Source organism: Budorcas taxicolor, chromosome 9 (genome assembly GCF_023091745.1).
Source record: "Budorcas taxicolor isolate Tak-1 chromosome 9, Takin1.1, whole genome shotgun sequence".
Lineage (NCBI taxonomy): Eukaryota > Metazoa > Chordata > Mammalia > Artiodactyla > Bovidae > Budorcas > Budorcas taxicolor.
The window spans coordinates 77843336-77859368 of NC_068918.1; the positions used below are offsets into that span (position 1 = coordinate 77843336).

General features: G+C 38.1%; 1 protein-coding gene across 1 annotated transcript in view; it reads right to left on the reverse strand.

Annotated features, from left to right (window-relative positions):
* Positions 1–2800: 2800 nt before the first annotated feature.
* PPIL4 (peptidylprolyl isomerase like 4) overlaps positions 2801–16033 on the reverse strand; it is a 34424-nt gene continuing 21191 nt past the window's right edge. The window contains 3 exon segments of the mRNA XM_052645886.1: positions 2801–3163; positions 8571–8718; positions 14253–14349. Coding sequence (XP_052501846.1) covers positions 2912–3163; positions 8571–8718; positions 14253–14349 — 497 coding nt within the window. The 3' untranslated portion in view covers positions 2801–2911.

A 16033-nucleotide genomic window follows, 5' to 3' on the forward strand; every position in this document is an offset into this window, starting at 1 on the left:
TGGTGAAATACTGAAAGATGAAATATCATGTTTTCAATTTACTTCAAAATTATTCAACCACAAAATGTTACTGTTTAATCTGGATGGAATATATATGGAGGTTTGTTATGTTTATGTGTTTCTACACATGAATGAAACCTTTCATATTAAAAAGTTCAGGGGAGAAAGGTGGGGGGAGGCAGAATTTACAACTTGTGCTCTTCCAAAGGCATCAACAGGTAAAAATGTAACCACGAACGGGGAGAAATGTTTACAACATTTAGTAGTAAAAAAGGACTAGTATCCACAATCTAACTCCTTAAGGAAACATAAAATAAAAAGGCAATAACATAATATAAAATGCACAAAAGACATGAAATAAGCTTTTCACTGACAGCATTCAGGAAATGAATATACGTGAAAAGAAGCTCGCTCAACCTTTTAGCATTTAGGAAATGCACATTCAAACAATGAGACTTCCACTCTGGCCAAATGGAGTAACAGGGGCAGGATTTCCCTTTTCCATATTAACCAATGCAGCACCTGTACAAAATATATACAACAGACTTTTTCAGACACTGGACAACTGTGCAGGACAGTGACTCTTGAGAGAACAAACAGGGAGAGTCCTACCATTGCCTGAGCTAACTGCAGGGAGAGCCCGGGCATTCCCCTAGTGGAGCATTCAGGACACCAAGGTAAAATCTGCAGGGCAGAGTACTGGAAATGGCAACCCACTCCAGTATTCTTGCCTGGGAAATCCCATGGACAGAGAAGCCTGGCAGGCCCCAGTCCATGGGGTCACAGAGCTGGACACGACTGAGCGACTCATACATACACTGAGTACTGGAGAGAGGGAGCTACAGAGGGAGAATTCCAGATCTGCAGAGAGTTCCCCTGAGGCTTCAGCTAAACAGTGTATACACTTCAGAAAACTACCCAAAGGTGGGGAAGAACCACCAGAAAGGAGTAAGTGGTAAAATTCAAGTCCATACAGGGCTCAGAATAGTTCTCTTTCTCCAGAGCCAGAGTGGAGAAAACTCATTACAAACCAGGCAGAAGGAGGATTATTCAGAAGGGTTATTACCTCAGTAGTGAGCCAAACTAGCTCTAGATTAAAGGTTGTTCTGGTCCTAGATCATTAAGTATAAAAGCAAGCCATGAAAGGATCAAACTGCTTCTGAGTAACTATCTCCCAGAACAAAGCTCAACATATTTAAAGGAATAAGCTCCAGCACCCAACAATGTAAAATCCAAAAATTATCAGGCATGCAAAGAAGGAAATTACAACCTAATAATGACAGGGAAAAAAATCAGTAGAAACTTTCAAGAAATGGTAGATGATAGAATGGTCAAACCAGTAATTACAAATACATGTCAGATGTCCAAAACAGAAAACAAACAAACAAAAATAGAGGAAAGCAGGAGTCTGGAAGGAGAGACACAGAAGATATAAGAAAGACCCAAATGGAACTTCTGAAGATTAAAAATATCATGTGTGAGGTGAAAAATACACTGGATGGGATTAATAAGAAATTAGATACTTCAGGAGAAAAGGCTAATGAACTTGAGGACATAGTGACTGAAACCAATCTGGAAGACAGAGGAAAAGAAAGACAAAAAACAAAACAGAGCATAAGAGTGCTTGCTGTGAGACAGTTGCAAGTGGCCTAACACACAATTCACAGTCCCAGAGGGAAAGAAATGAAGGACAGAGACAAAAAAAATTAATGAAAAAGCGCCCCAAATTCCAAATTTGGTGAAAACCATAAACCTACAGATAAACAGTCCCAGCAGAAGAAACATGAAGGGGAAAACCAAGAAACAAAAACTGTATCAAGCACATCATCATCAAAGTGCTTAACAGCAGTGATCAAGAGAAACCTTTAAAGCAACCAGAGAAAAAGAATTAAAAAAACGTTTTATATAGAAGAACAAATCTAAGAATAATAGTAGTGTCCTTGCTGGAAACTACAATAATATACTGCGTAACAGCCACTGGATTGGCAAAAGTAAAAAGTCTGAAATTAGCAAGTACTAGATGTGATATGATATGAAATATTATCATGTGAAACAAAGGTAATTCAAATAGTGCCTCGGGGTATGAGCTGGTACAGCCACTGCAGAATATAATTTGGCATTATCTTATAAATATGAAAACATCCATATCACATGACCAAGCAAATTACTCCTAGATAAAGAATGTTTATAGCAGCACTGTGTACAACAGCAAAAAAAAAAAAAAAACAAAAACAAAACCCACCAGAACTCCAAACATCCATCAACAGAAGAATGGATAAATTACAGACCTGTCATATAATACTGTATAGCAATAAAAATGAATGACTTTTAGAAGACACTAAGTTGAAAAAAGCCAGTCACAGAAGTAAACACACATTATATGATTTATATAAAATTCAAAAAAAATACAAAATTTAGTACTTCATTTAGGGATACTTACATATGTTGTAAAACTGTAATAAGCAAGAGAACGACAAACACAACATTCAAAATAATTATTATTTGAGGAGAGGGCACTTTTAAAACGCCAGCAATATTTATTTCCTAAGTTGGCTGATTGGTACATGGACATCTATTATTCTTTATACCTTATATATACATGATTGTGTATTTTTACAGGTATGAAATACTTCATTAAAGATAAAGACTGAAAATATGAAAGACTTTAAAAATGAAAACTACTAATTTATGTATAACAATAAAATTAGTGTAAAAAAGTATATAAAGAAAATGCTCTTTATTGTCTTTCAGCGCCCTACACAATCAATATTAATCTAAAAGGGCCATAATCCTACTATGAAAAAAAATAACCAGCAGAGTCTTTAACTGCTCTGACACAAAATCTGAACATCTGGTACTCCAAGTTATACAAGAGCAAATACGTTAGCACTCATGTCTGATTCTTCGACTTTCATCTGTACTTGGATTTTTCTTTATCTTTGGATTTCCTGGGACTCCTGCTTCGGTCTCTCTTTTTACTCCTTTCTCTTTCATAGGGATCTGCCTGGTATTTGGATTTGTGACTGTTACTATAGTGGCCATCCCTTTCTCGAGATCGGCTACGACTTCGGTTCTGAGGTCGGTCCCTCTTTTCACTCTTTTGCTTCTCCCAACAACTTTCTTCTTCTTCATAGTGACCAAAGCCCATTTCCCTGTAGATATCCTATCAAAGAAAGAGAGAGAGAGGTATAAGTGAAACGGTAAAATAATCATTTTGTAGGTACTATCAATTCACAAAACTTAAGACATGTCCCCCATTAGCAAGCAGTTTTAACAGGTCAAATTTGAACACTACCACTCTTGCCAAGAATCTTGTAAATTAAAAAAGCAAAAATAATTCAGAAAAAGACTTAACCATTTTCTCATTGATCTCACTGCTTTGTATCTACTATTTCAGCTGAACTGAAAGATCACATCTAAAAACAAGGAACTGAAACAACCCAGCTGAAATAAGTCTTTGGGCAAAATTGTAATACCAAGAATTCTGGTTATGCACAGCCATCGTTCTACTCCCCCGTTCCCCACTCCCCCAAAATGTGGTTCCATCACTCATCTACAATGAAACTACTAAAATCCCCATTAAGAATGCTATAAAGAAGACATCATTTAAATAACATATCCAAAAGAGATTTCAGACAGGTCAATCAGTCTAAAGAGGAAACAAAATAGATTCTGAATACTTGGGACTGAGCAATTGTTTTTAAAGTATTTTTTTTTTATAACAGCTCCTCTCTAAATCTTTAAATAAAGTTTCCTGTTTAGACTAAATGTTTATTAAAATCATTATTAACATAGATGATAAATATTTTACTAAAATCATTATTGACACAGTTCTTTAAAAAAGAATTCATTGCCCCAAATATGACAAAGTGGGTACATTTACTTCTATTCTCAATAACTAAATAGCAGTAGTCCACGGAATTCTCCAGGCAAGAATGCTGGAGTGGGTGGCCATCCCCTTCTCCAGCAGATCTTCCTGACCCAGGGTCTGAACCCAGGTCTCCAGGATTGCAGGTGCATTCTTTACTGTCTTTACCACCTGAGCCACCAGAGAAGCCCCTCAAGTAGCGGAAGTAACTTTTCCATACAGAAAAGGGCTAGTTACAGCACAACAACTCTGTCTCTGCTCATGTCTTATCCTCGACCTAAACGAGTCTCTCAGTAAGTGGCTGAAATCTAAAGATATCAGAGCCAATGCTCTTCCAAGAATAATTGATAAAATTCAACTTTCTTAAAAGATTTCCCGAAAGAAAGGGGAAGTTCTGAGGACTGCACTCCCAGGTGCCCAGCTCTATTACCTTAGACATTATTACAGTAGATGCAAATGTCAAGGTTTAAAATCCAAGTGATGAATACCATGCTTATGGACTGGATTTTAAGGAAATGATTCACAATTCTTCCATATAATGTCTAGATACTATACATTATGCTTATTACAGGGACTGCAGTATGGGAAAACAGACCTAACAAGACTGTTACATGCCAAAGCATTTGTGGAAGACCTCCTATAAACTGGTGCATGATTTCCCACAATGCTAATAGTTCCTATCATTCTGTATGAGTCCCAGAGGTAGAAAGTGAGTAGGTGTTTCAGCTTAAACGTTTACCAATTATTTTTGAGCAAAACATGACATCCCTAGGAAAAAGACTTTTTTTGTTCTTCCTGTAACACACACAAAATGTGAATATGTGTACTATTCTGACTGTACAGCAAGTGCTGGTTGAGGCAATAAACTTCTTAAATGGAGAGACTGTTTTAACTGATGGATAATCCTATAAAGTCTTCAGCACATTATTATAACAAGAGGCACTTAAATGGTTGGAGTGTTTAAAATGAGAAAGATTAATCAGTACTTTATTCTTTGAAAAAAATTGAGGGAGCTGAAAATCTGAAATGGACTGAAATCTTAAAGCCTCTCCTACTTGGCTTAATTTTCAAAGCTACACAAGCTTTGAAGTCAGGCAGTTCTAGGTTCAACTGGTCTTTGCCATTTAGGAAAGGTGTCAAACAAATCCTCCTGAGGTTAGATTTATCAGTGAAGGTTCACAGAGAAGCTAAAAAGGACTTGAGATGAGCTTCAAAGCATGAGTGAGTTAGGGCTTGGGTTGGCTGCAAGAAGGCTAATGCAAGAAGTGTATGTGAAAACTGAAAGCAAGGAAGACTGAGCGCTGTATGCATGAAGGAAAAAGTTTAGGTGAAGCTTGGTGCTCATGGAGTATACAATGTTATCCTCATTCTAAATATAAGGAAACTGAGACTCTAGAGATGCACATACGTTGGGGAAAGTTATTTAACTGATCAGTAACTTTACATATAACTGAAAAGGGGGCAGTAATGAAACAAAAAAATACCATATCTGACTGAATTTTTAAAAAATGTTAAAGTTTCAGTCCTCCTACTAAACTATAAGTCCATGGGCTTGTGGGGTCAGGATCTTCATATCTAAGGTAAGGGAAACAACTGAGATGAGCTCTAAGCTATTTGCAGTATGGATTTTTAGAAATTCTACTCATTTTATAGATTTAAGAAATAAGACATGATTAAACAAGCATGCAGCTAAAAAAGAAAAAAGAATACCATAAAATGGCCAGTTTAACGCAATTAACTGAGCCAATGACTCCATATAGAGTAGTCAAAAAATTAAAAAATCAACCTTTGTTGAGGTCTCTGGCAGTAAACTGGAGATTTAGTCAGATCTAAATCACTAAAATAATATTAAATGATTAAAATGACAAAAACAGAGTTCCCGATTGTAAGAATACTGAACACCTATGAAAGCCACAGAGGAGGACAGGCAAGCAATCTGATGTTTCTCAGCCAGGCAACCACAGCTGAGTACTCATTTCCTGTAACCCCAGTAAAACTCAAACATCAAGAACACAATAACCATCTCTGGATTTAAGACACGAGGTGGAAAAATTATAAACAGATTTCAAACTGAACAGTAAGGCTGTCAGTCTATAAAAAACAAAGCACTTGAAGAAATAAAGCATTCTTAGGAAACTAAGCTCACCAAGCAAAAAGACCAAGAAATAGGAAAATTTGAGCTGTACCTGAAAATTACCTAGCACTGAAAATTTCCTTTAATGATTATGTAATACTTTTGAGATTAAACTTGAAAGGATAAAAAGCAGAATAACAGAAAAAAATTGGGCCCACTGAAATCTTAAATATAGATGCTATTTTATTAGAAGGAAAAGAAAATCAGTGCAGCTATATTATTAAATCAAAGTATAAAACCAAAAACAACTGCTTTAATACACTTCGAGGGGAGAGATAAAGTTGGAATATTATTGCCAAAAGGGAAGGACATTTGCTGCTGTTACTGTAAAGTCTTAAGTAATCAAACACCAAGATAAAGAAAGATTCACAGAAAGGCAGGGGTGCAAACGTGGGAACCACAGACTTGAAATGCAGCCCATCTTCGGATTTTTTTAAGACTGCTGATTATCTCAAACACATCAATGTGTATTTCAGGCCTAAATTCATCATGGATTCCATGTACAAGTGTAAGATGAGGAGCTGTGGCATGATTATAGAGTTTTAGTGGAAAACATGCTAAATATTCATAGAAACGTGATATAGCTACCATTAAAAAAGATGTTGAGGTGATCGGTGGCTAAATTAATGAGTATAAAAATTAATAGGGAGATGTTCCTATTGGATGACAATGGAATATTTTACGACGGGACAAGCTACATTAGAATTCACAATTGGATTTAGGAAAGAAAACTGCTGGCAGGATCTATTTGAGGGAAGGAGATTTAGGAAAGAATTTTGACAGGAATACATTCCAGGTAAAAGGAGCAGCAGTAGAGGTCCAGGTCCAGATTTACACCACTCACTAGCTGCATTAAGACCACTGGCAAGTAGCTTACCCTTTTTATCTTTTACTTTCTTGTGAATAGAGACAATAGCATCCACCCCACATTACAAGGACGCGAGAGACGTTACTATCACTGATTCATGTGAGGATTACTGGAGGGACTGACAAGGGTGTAACTTAAAAACAGAGAGCAAGGCATGAATGATGGGAATCTTTAAATAGCAAAAGGGCAACTGAAAGAAGAGAGATCAGATCCTTGCTGGATGACAGCAAGGAGTAGGAGGATATGCTGTCTAGAGAACAGGGTGCTAATACATATAAAACACACATTTGCTGTCATTTTTTAAAACAAAGCAAAAAGCATAAAACACATAAAATGGTTACCTTTGGGGAAAAAAGAAAAGGGGGAGAGGACAGGGATAGTAGCTAGGTACCATATGTGTGCCACTTTGTAGACTTCACTTTGGAACCACACAATTTTTCAAACTACAATAGAAAATATTTTAAGCGATTTGTAAACATCAAAAGGAAACAGCTGAAATGTGAATCCAGTTAATGGCCTTACCACAGAGAGAAATGATTCCAAGTGATTTAAAAAATATTGACTGTAAAAATAATAGTTACAGCCAATGTAGAAAATGTTTGCGCACACACTTTTTGTTTCCACTTAATCTTAACAACGTGCCTGGGAGACAAATATTATCTCAGTTTCACAGAGGAGGAAACCATGGCTCAAGAAAGTTAAATCACATGATGAGGTCACATTAATGATCAGCAATGTAGGAATCTGGGCTTCCCTTGTGGCTCAGCTGGTAAAGAACCCAAACCTGGCTCTTCTGACAGACAAATCCTTTACTCTGCCAGTCACACTGCATCTTTCCATCTCTGTGTCTCTGCTTGACATGCCCACTGCCGTGAGACCCCCCAACCTCCCCGCCAACTGAATGCCTCTGCATCTACCAGGCCCAGTTTAAAGGTCCTTGAGTGGTAAAAACCAGAGCAAGGGGCTGTAATGTAATCTGCTTTTCAATTAACTCAGAGCCAAACTGCAGGTTGGAAATGATTTCTTTTCTTTATAATTTACTTTCTTTGGGGAATTTTTATTATCATTGTCTTGGAAAATTTACTGTTTAGGAAAGCTCTGGGGATGATCAAGCTAACTATTTATTTAATGTGGCTTTTATTTCATATATACCATATGAAAGTGAAAGTGAAGTCGCTCAGTCGTGTCCGACTCTTTGCGACCCCATGGGCCGTAGCCTACCAAGTTCCTCCGTCCATGGGATTTTCCAGGCAAGAATACTGGAGTGGGTTGCCATTTCCTTCTGGGAGGGCATAAATGTTTTTTTCAGGTTCTAAAACCTCAAGAGCTATAAGTGCTGTACATAACACCTGGTAATAAATTAACATGGTAAATTAGAAGGATTTTTTTTTTTTTTTACAATAACCACACTTGTTTTTGATGGGAATGAGTAAGTGTTCATAGGGATGAAAATCACTCCTGCCTCACGATGTGGAACTATATGACATGTTAAGTTATTCTGAAAATAATCTTTTATAATCTGTTATATATATTCTTCAAAATTAAAGTTTCATTACCCGAGTAAAATTGTTCTACATCTTAAGAACGCATCCATCTCTGTTCAGAAGCATACCTTTATTCCTAAATTACATCATTAAGATGTAATTGACAGATGGATGAAACGTCTTTCTCTACAGCTGAGTCTGAATAACAGTACGTACCTGATTGGTATTTTTGATTGGCATGTAGTCCTCATCTTCTTTTTCTTCAGAGCAGTGGCGGGTCTTCTTCTTGTGTTTTTTACTTGTGTGTGAGTGACTTGCCTTTGAGTCTTCTGCCTGCTCATCTAGTACAAGTTCGTATTTGGCACTGGAGCAGCTAGTTAAGGACAAATGTGAGAACTGACACAGATAATACATCAAAACATGAGAATCTGGTCAACAAAGGAGGCCATGAGGCTAAAGACAACTTTTTAAAGCAAAAAGCATCTCAGAGCATAGAATATATTTCTAAAACAAAACTAATTCATATTTTACTTCATTATATAGGCAGGAAAAATAGAAAGAACTCTTGTTTCAAATAAACAGTTTATAATGGGTGAGTGGGCAAAAAATACAGGGGAAAAAATTGATTTCATAAATGAAAAATATAAGTAGCATTAAAAAAACAAGGAAACCTATTTGTCAATAATGAAAACATTTAAACTTAGAAAATGAGGCACATATTTAACTTGAAAATATTAAGACATTATAAACCCCAATGCCAGAGAAGCTATGTAAGATGAAAATACACTCACGTGATTCTTCTTTTAAGTGTAATTTCAGTCCTCTAGGAGAAAATTTAGCAAGGCATATCAACAGTTATCATGTTGAAATTCAAATAAGAATTCATGAAAAACTGAAGTGACACTAAGTTAAGTGAATAACGGCACAGCTGTCCCTCACTATCCACAGGGGTTGGTTCCAGGACCTCCTAAGGAGACCAAACGCCACAGATGTTCACGTCCCTTATATAAAACAGCATAGTGTCTGCCTATAACCTACACACATGCTCCCTTACACTTCAAATCATCTCTAGATTACTTATAAAACCTACCGCAATGTAAATCTGATGTAAATACAATGTAAATGATACATAAATACCTAGCTGCCTCCATAGCAAATGGAAGTTTTGCTTTTGGGGACTTTCTGGTATATTTTTGCTGAATATTTTCCATTTGCAGTTGGAGATCCATGGATGCAGAACCTGCAGATGCAGAGGGCCGACTGCATACATAATAGGATTTATCTTAAATAACAGAAACTGAGAATAAGAAGCCTAATAATAAAGATATACATCACAGTACTGCAACATGGAATTATAAAGGAAGTTATTAACAATGACAAATGAATGCTGTTAAATAACCTGGCATGGTGTCTATAAAAAATATAAGTTAAAATAGCTTGAAGCAAAACTTATATATAATTTTATAAAACTTCATAAAAGATCAAGATTTGAAAGGAACAAGGAAAAATAAAATGTATCGTTTGCCTAAATGGTAGAACTATGAGTGAATCTTTTTTAATTTCACATAAATATATTATAAAAATTATAATAATGTATACTTTAATTTAGAAGTAAGTGTTTAATAAACTACAATATCTGAGAATGAGAAAAAATGTTCAACTATTAGGACCTCTCTAACAATAATCTTAAAGCCTACAACCAGCAAGACTAGAATAGTGGTTTTCAAAAAAAAGATTAGGGGGAAGCCCAAAACACAGAACTATTTTAGTGGCGTGTGGGACTAGAGTAACAGCAAACACACTTCCCTCAGGCCTGGAGTTTCGCGTCTCTCTTCACCAGGCCACGGCTCTATGCCCCCTCAGGGATGTCCTGTGCAGTAGGAAACACTGCACCCTCTGGCTTCTCACAAGGCGGCTGGCGACAGCTAACCAGCCTGTACCGTCCTATCATTACCCCCTCCATCTCCAACTTCTTTCTCCCTTTAGTCCACATAACAGTGTTTCCACGGTACCTTCCAGATAGTCTCCTTTTCCAGATACAAATCCAATAGCCCTTGCCGATGATTTCACCTCAGTGTTTGCTCTACACATGCTGCTCTGTTCAAAGTGCGTCAGAGCTCCTGAGTATTTCTAATTGCTACTCAACAGGGTATAAAATCCATTTAGTGGGTCACTGAAAGCCAGCATTTTAAAATAACATATACCAGAAAACAGAGTACATGGAATCTAATAAAAATAGCATTTTATAAACTTGTCTTTCAATTCTGCGTGTATGTGTATGATTATATTTGGACTGTCCTGGGCTAAGATATAAACTGTATTCCTTAAATAATGGACCAGAGTTAAAGAAAACAGTACCCCTCCTCAGCCCTCATCTACCCATATTCATTGTAGCTTTAATGTCACTACTTACAGTATCATTTGAGGATCCTCTAACCCCTCACCTCTATTATAAGTCCCATATCACACGAGAAACGCCAGGCTAGAAGAAGCACAAGCTGGAATCAAGATTGCTGGGAGAAATATCAACAGCCTCAGATATGCAAATGACACCACCCATATGGCAGAACGTGAACAAGAACTAAAGAGCCTCTTGATGAAAGAGGAGCGTGAAAAACTTGGCTTAAAGCTCAACATTTAGAAAACTAAGATCATGGCATCCGGTCCCATCACTTCATGACAAATAGATGAGGAAACAGTGGCTGACTTTATTTTTCAGTTCAGTTCAGTTCAGTCACTCCATCATGTCCAACTCTTTGCGACCCCATGAACCGCAGTATGCCAGGCCTCCTTGTCCATCACCAACTCCCAGAGTCCACCCAAACCCATGTCCATTGAGTTGGTGATGCTATCCAACCATCTCATCCTCTGTCGTTCCCTTCTTCTCCTGCCCTCAATTTTTCCCAGCATCAGGATCTTTTCCAATTCAGCTCTTCGTATCAAGTGGCCAAAGTATTGGAGTTTCAGCTTCAGCATCAGTCCTTCCAGTGAACACCCAGGACTGATCTCCTTTAGGATGGACTGGCTGACTTTATTTTGGGGGGCTCCAAAATCACTGCAGATGGTGACTGCAGCCATGAAATTAAAAGACGCTTACTCCTTGGAAGGAAAGCTATGACCAACCTAGACAGAATATTAAAAAGCAGAGACATTACTTTGTCAACAAAGGTCCGTCTAGTCAAGGCTATGGTTTTTCCAGTAGTCATGTATGGATGTGAGAGTTGGACTATAAAGAAAGCTGAGAGCCAAAGAATTGATGCTTTTGAACTGTGGTGCTGCAGAAGACTCTTGAGAGTCCCTTGAACTGCAAGGAGATCCAACCAGTCCATCCTAAAGGAGATCAGTCCTGCGTGTTCATTGGAAGGACTGATGTTGAAGCTGAAACTTCAATACTTTGGCCACCTGATGTGAAGAGCTGACTCATTGGAAAAGACCCTGATGCTGGGAAAGATTGAGGCCAGGAGGAGAAGGGGATGACAGAGGATGAGATGGTTGGATGGCATCACTGACTCAATGGACAGGAGTTTGGGTGGACTCCAGGAGATGGTGGTGGATAGGGAGGCCTGGCGTGCTGCGGTTCATGGGGTCGCAAAGAGTCAGACACGACTGAGCAATTGAACTGAACTAACTGAACTATCCCACAGATGCACTTCTTTGCAACATTCTAGACATATTTAATTAATGGTGATTATTTAATGTCTGTTCTTCCCCCCAACTCCAAAATACAACACCAGGTCCCCATGGGCAGGGGGCATGTTTCATAGCTAAACTTCTCTGGGCATGTAACAACCAAATAAGTATTGGCTAATTACTTGTAATATTAAGACACTCATTATATCTCTTCTTTCCTAGCTCATCCACTATCTTCTACTCATTACTACCATCAAGACTTTTAGAAGATGTCAAATCTCTCCAAAATCCTATTTTGTGATCCCCCTGACCTCTTTTCTCCAACTACTTCCCAAGGTCTAGTCTAGCAAAGTTAAACTTCCCTCTTCTACTTCTATTTTGGAATCTTATTAATAGTTTCATAGCAATTTCTCTCTCATGATCTATAAAGTACATCCCATGTCTTTCTGACTATCAGTACTTAGATAATCTTCAGAATCCCCCTTGTTCACCATAATAATAAAGTAATATATGTGAAAATATATATGAAAGCATATGTTTTGTCCCTCTATTACTGTACCTGAGACAGTAAATGTCTTGCTAAAATGAAACCTATCAATTACCAAGAACATAAAGATCATTCCACTAGGCCAAGTTCATGAATTCCTTTTTCTTGTTCAATATTCTTTCTCTGAACACGTGGTTTGCACCAGGACATGCCTGTCTTCTGTATCAACATCAAAGGGTTAAAGCAACACTGTTTGATACTAGCTATGGGCAGTGGCTTAGATTTAGATGAATGAAAATCAAACAAGCTATAAAATCCTGTTCCTCATTCCACTTCAGACGCTCGCTAGCCACATGTGGTTAGCAGCCGCACTAGAGAGGGGAGATACAGCATGTCTCCATCACTGCAGGAAGTCTCGTTAGACAGCACTGGGCTGGGTACTGATTCTTAAGCATGCCTAGTTTCTTTCTTGACTCTTAGCAATCTATCACCTTGAATGTAAAACACTCTTAGACTAGGTAGCCTTCCTTTTCAGCCTGAACACCCATGGGCAGAAGATGCTCCTTCTACTTTACACTCCACGGTGACCTTCTTTTCATTTGTCCTACACACACCCCTCTTTCAACTGCAGTTTCTAGTGATTTGCCTCAATTTAATTTCTAAGATTTGGTGAATAAACCTCAAGTGTATCTATCCATACCTTTTATGAGTCTAAGATTTCAATCGCACGCCCTCAAATGTTCATCTTTTCAGACCACTCTTGGTTTACTGTCTGGTTTGTCTACACGTGAAAGCTTCCCTTGTGCTGATTATGTCAGTACACTCCAGACATTATCCAGCTCTAACACCTTACAACGCTTTGCGTACTGCTGCTGCTGCTGCTGCTAAGTCGCTTCAGTCGTGTCTGACTCTGGCCGGCACTGCAGACAGCCAATACGATAAAAAATAAATACACAACAGGTCAATCTGATATTCATCTTTCCTTGATGAATTCCTGGAGAAAAAAATGTTTACACAGTATGGGGAAAGAGTATCCCTAAAACACCAATAGAAACTAGGAAACAATGAAACCATTCATCAGAAAGAACTGCAAAAGAAATAACCACGGTGTGGAGTGATAGGTTTATAAGGGGAGTATCAATGAACAAATTAAAATGACATCATATGAAAAGTATGTTTCATTGCTTACTTTTCTCAACCTAAAACTTGGACAAATCTATAAAGGGTCAAGTCTTTGGATTTCTTTTAATCCTATAGAAGTCAACTGTTGCACACAGCAGGAGTGCAATAAATATGTGCTGCTAGACCGAGAGTGTATCCTGCAGAAAGAGGGACAGGGCAGCCTGGCACACTGGAGTCCACGGGGTCACAGAGAGGCGGACATGACTTAGTGACTAAACACCACCATCACAAAGGTTTAGCTTAGCTATCATACAGAAATTTCTGACTGTGAGAAATTTAAAACATTAGGATTATATATATAAAATACAACTCTTACCTAGAGATCTTCTGAAAATAAGTATTAACCTTAACCTAAGTATAGGGAGGTAAAAGAATTAGGCTTAAAATTTCTCAACCCTAACTTTCTCCCCACCACAAAGAGTATATTGAAAAAACAAAGTATACATATATGAAATGGTGAAAAGAGATAAACTGATTTCGTCACAGAGCATCTGGATTCAGGTACCTTGTTTTCTATAGTCTTTTCATAAAATATCACATTGTACTCTCCAGAGCAGAAGGTCAACACATATGGACCAACTAGTTCTTGTGAAGGATACTCCTGTTTGGGCTTTACTTTATCTTTCAGAACCAAATTAGATGGTTTATCCTGTTCTTTTTCATACTCCTTGAAATCACTCTTGGTGTATTTCCCACCTATTTAAAAAAGAAAAAAGAGCTTAGAAAAATCACCTGATTAATCAAGAGTAACAACTGTAAGAGGTATAATACATAAGAACTAATTTATAAGTGGCATATATATCGAGGTGGGGGCAGCGGGGGAGCGGGGGGGGGGGCCTTCCCTGGTAGTCAGACGGTAGAGTATCCGCCTGCAATGCAGGAGACCCAGGGATCGACCCCTGGGTTGGGAATATCCTCTGGAGAAAGGAATGGCTTCCCACTCCAGTATTCTTGCCTAGAGAATCCCATGGACAGAGGAGCCTGGTGGGCTACAGTCCATGGGGTCACAGAGAGTCGGACACAAATGAGCAACGAAGCACATATATCAGAGTATATAAAAGGCTGAGAAGAAAACAAAAGAATCATGGTAATTCATTCTTCACCATTATTTTAACTGAAATCAGAAATCCATTTAGTTAGGTAGTGATATGCTGCCCCCTAATGATATATATGAATATTACAACACCAAATTTTCAAATCCCAAATTATACAAAGAATACAACCACTGGAAAATAATGCAGGGTTTAAGTAGAGCCATTAAGTCTGAGAATATTAGGCCCACAGGAAATTGAGGGCTTAGGACTTGTACTTGAGATCCAAGAGGCTTATACGTTTAGAAGTGAGAGTTTAAAGATCTCTGATTTGTCAAGAGACACTGCTCAAAATCTCAACAGAGCACCAAGCAAATAGAGGATAGCAGGAAATGTAGATTTTCACTAAAGAGACGTGAGAGGGAAGGGTTGAAGAGAGCACCAAAGATAAACTGTCTCTGCCTTGAAATTCTTAAGAGCACCGTTACTGTTTTCAAGGACCAAAAATGAAATCAACAATTCCTTCAGAAAAAGAAGACTGTTAACTGGCCTACCGTAGCACGGCATGAAAGGAGAGAGCATTCCATGTAGCCTCTCTACTCTCAAACCTAGTCTCTATCAGATGAGGATCCAGCTCCTGTCTATGTCCTAGACCTGCTGACTAACCTGCCTGACCCATCCCCTCAACCACTGTGAGGAAATGTTTCCAGAGGGGAAGGCCTGCTACAGAAGGGTCCAAGATTGCCTGTGCAAATAAAGCCGACTTGAGGTATGCAGGTGTTTTGATTGAGAAACCTATATACACCTTGACTGTCATGAGGTATTTAAACAAAAGAGAAAAACAGTAAAAAGAGGGGTAAGCATCAAAGACAATATTAATCTATTTGGCAATTTCAGAGGCTCTGGAAACAGAAATAGCCAGCAGACAATGTTTCAGATAAATGTGTAACAAACAATCATAAAGAGTTAAAACACTGGTAATTGTAACAAATAGGCATGGTTTCATCCTGAAAAGGTGTCTGCCATGTGCTTGCCATTAGAAGTCTCACTATGGATGAAGTATAGAAGGAGCAACAGATTAAAGTTAGAAGTTCTGGATTCAAATTCTGACTCTAGTGAGAAGTCGTAAGAAACTTCAATTCTCTGAAACGCTCTTCATTTAGGTACTGAAAATAATATCAACATTTCACAGAGCTGTTGGAATCACCACACAAGGAAAAGTATTTAGCACCGTGAATGGTACAGAGGATGTGTGCTCAGTTGCTCAGTCATATCCAACTCTTTGTGACCCCATGGACTGTACCCTGCCAGGCTCCTCTGTCCATGGGATTCTCCAGACAAGAATACTG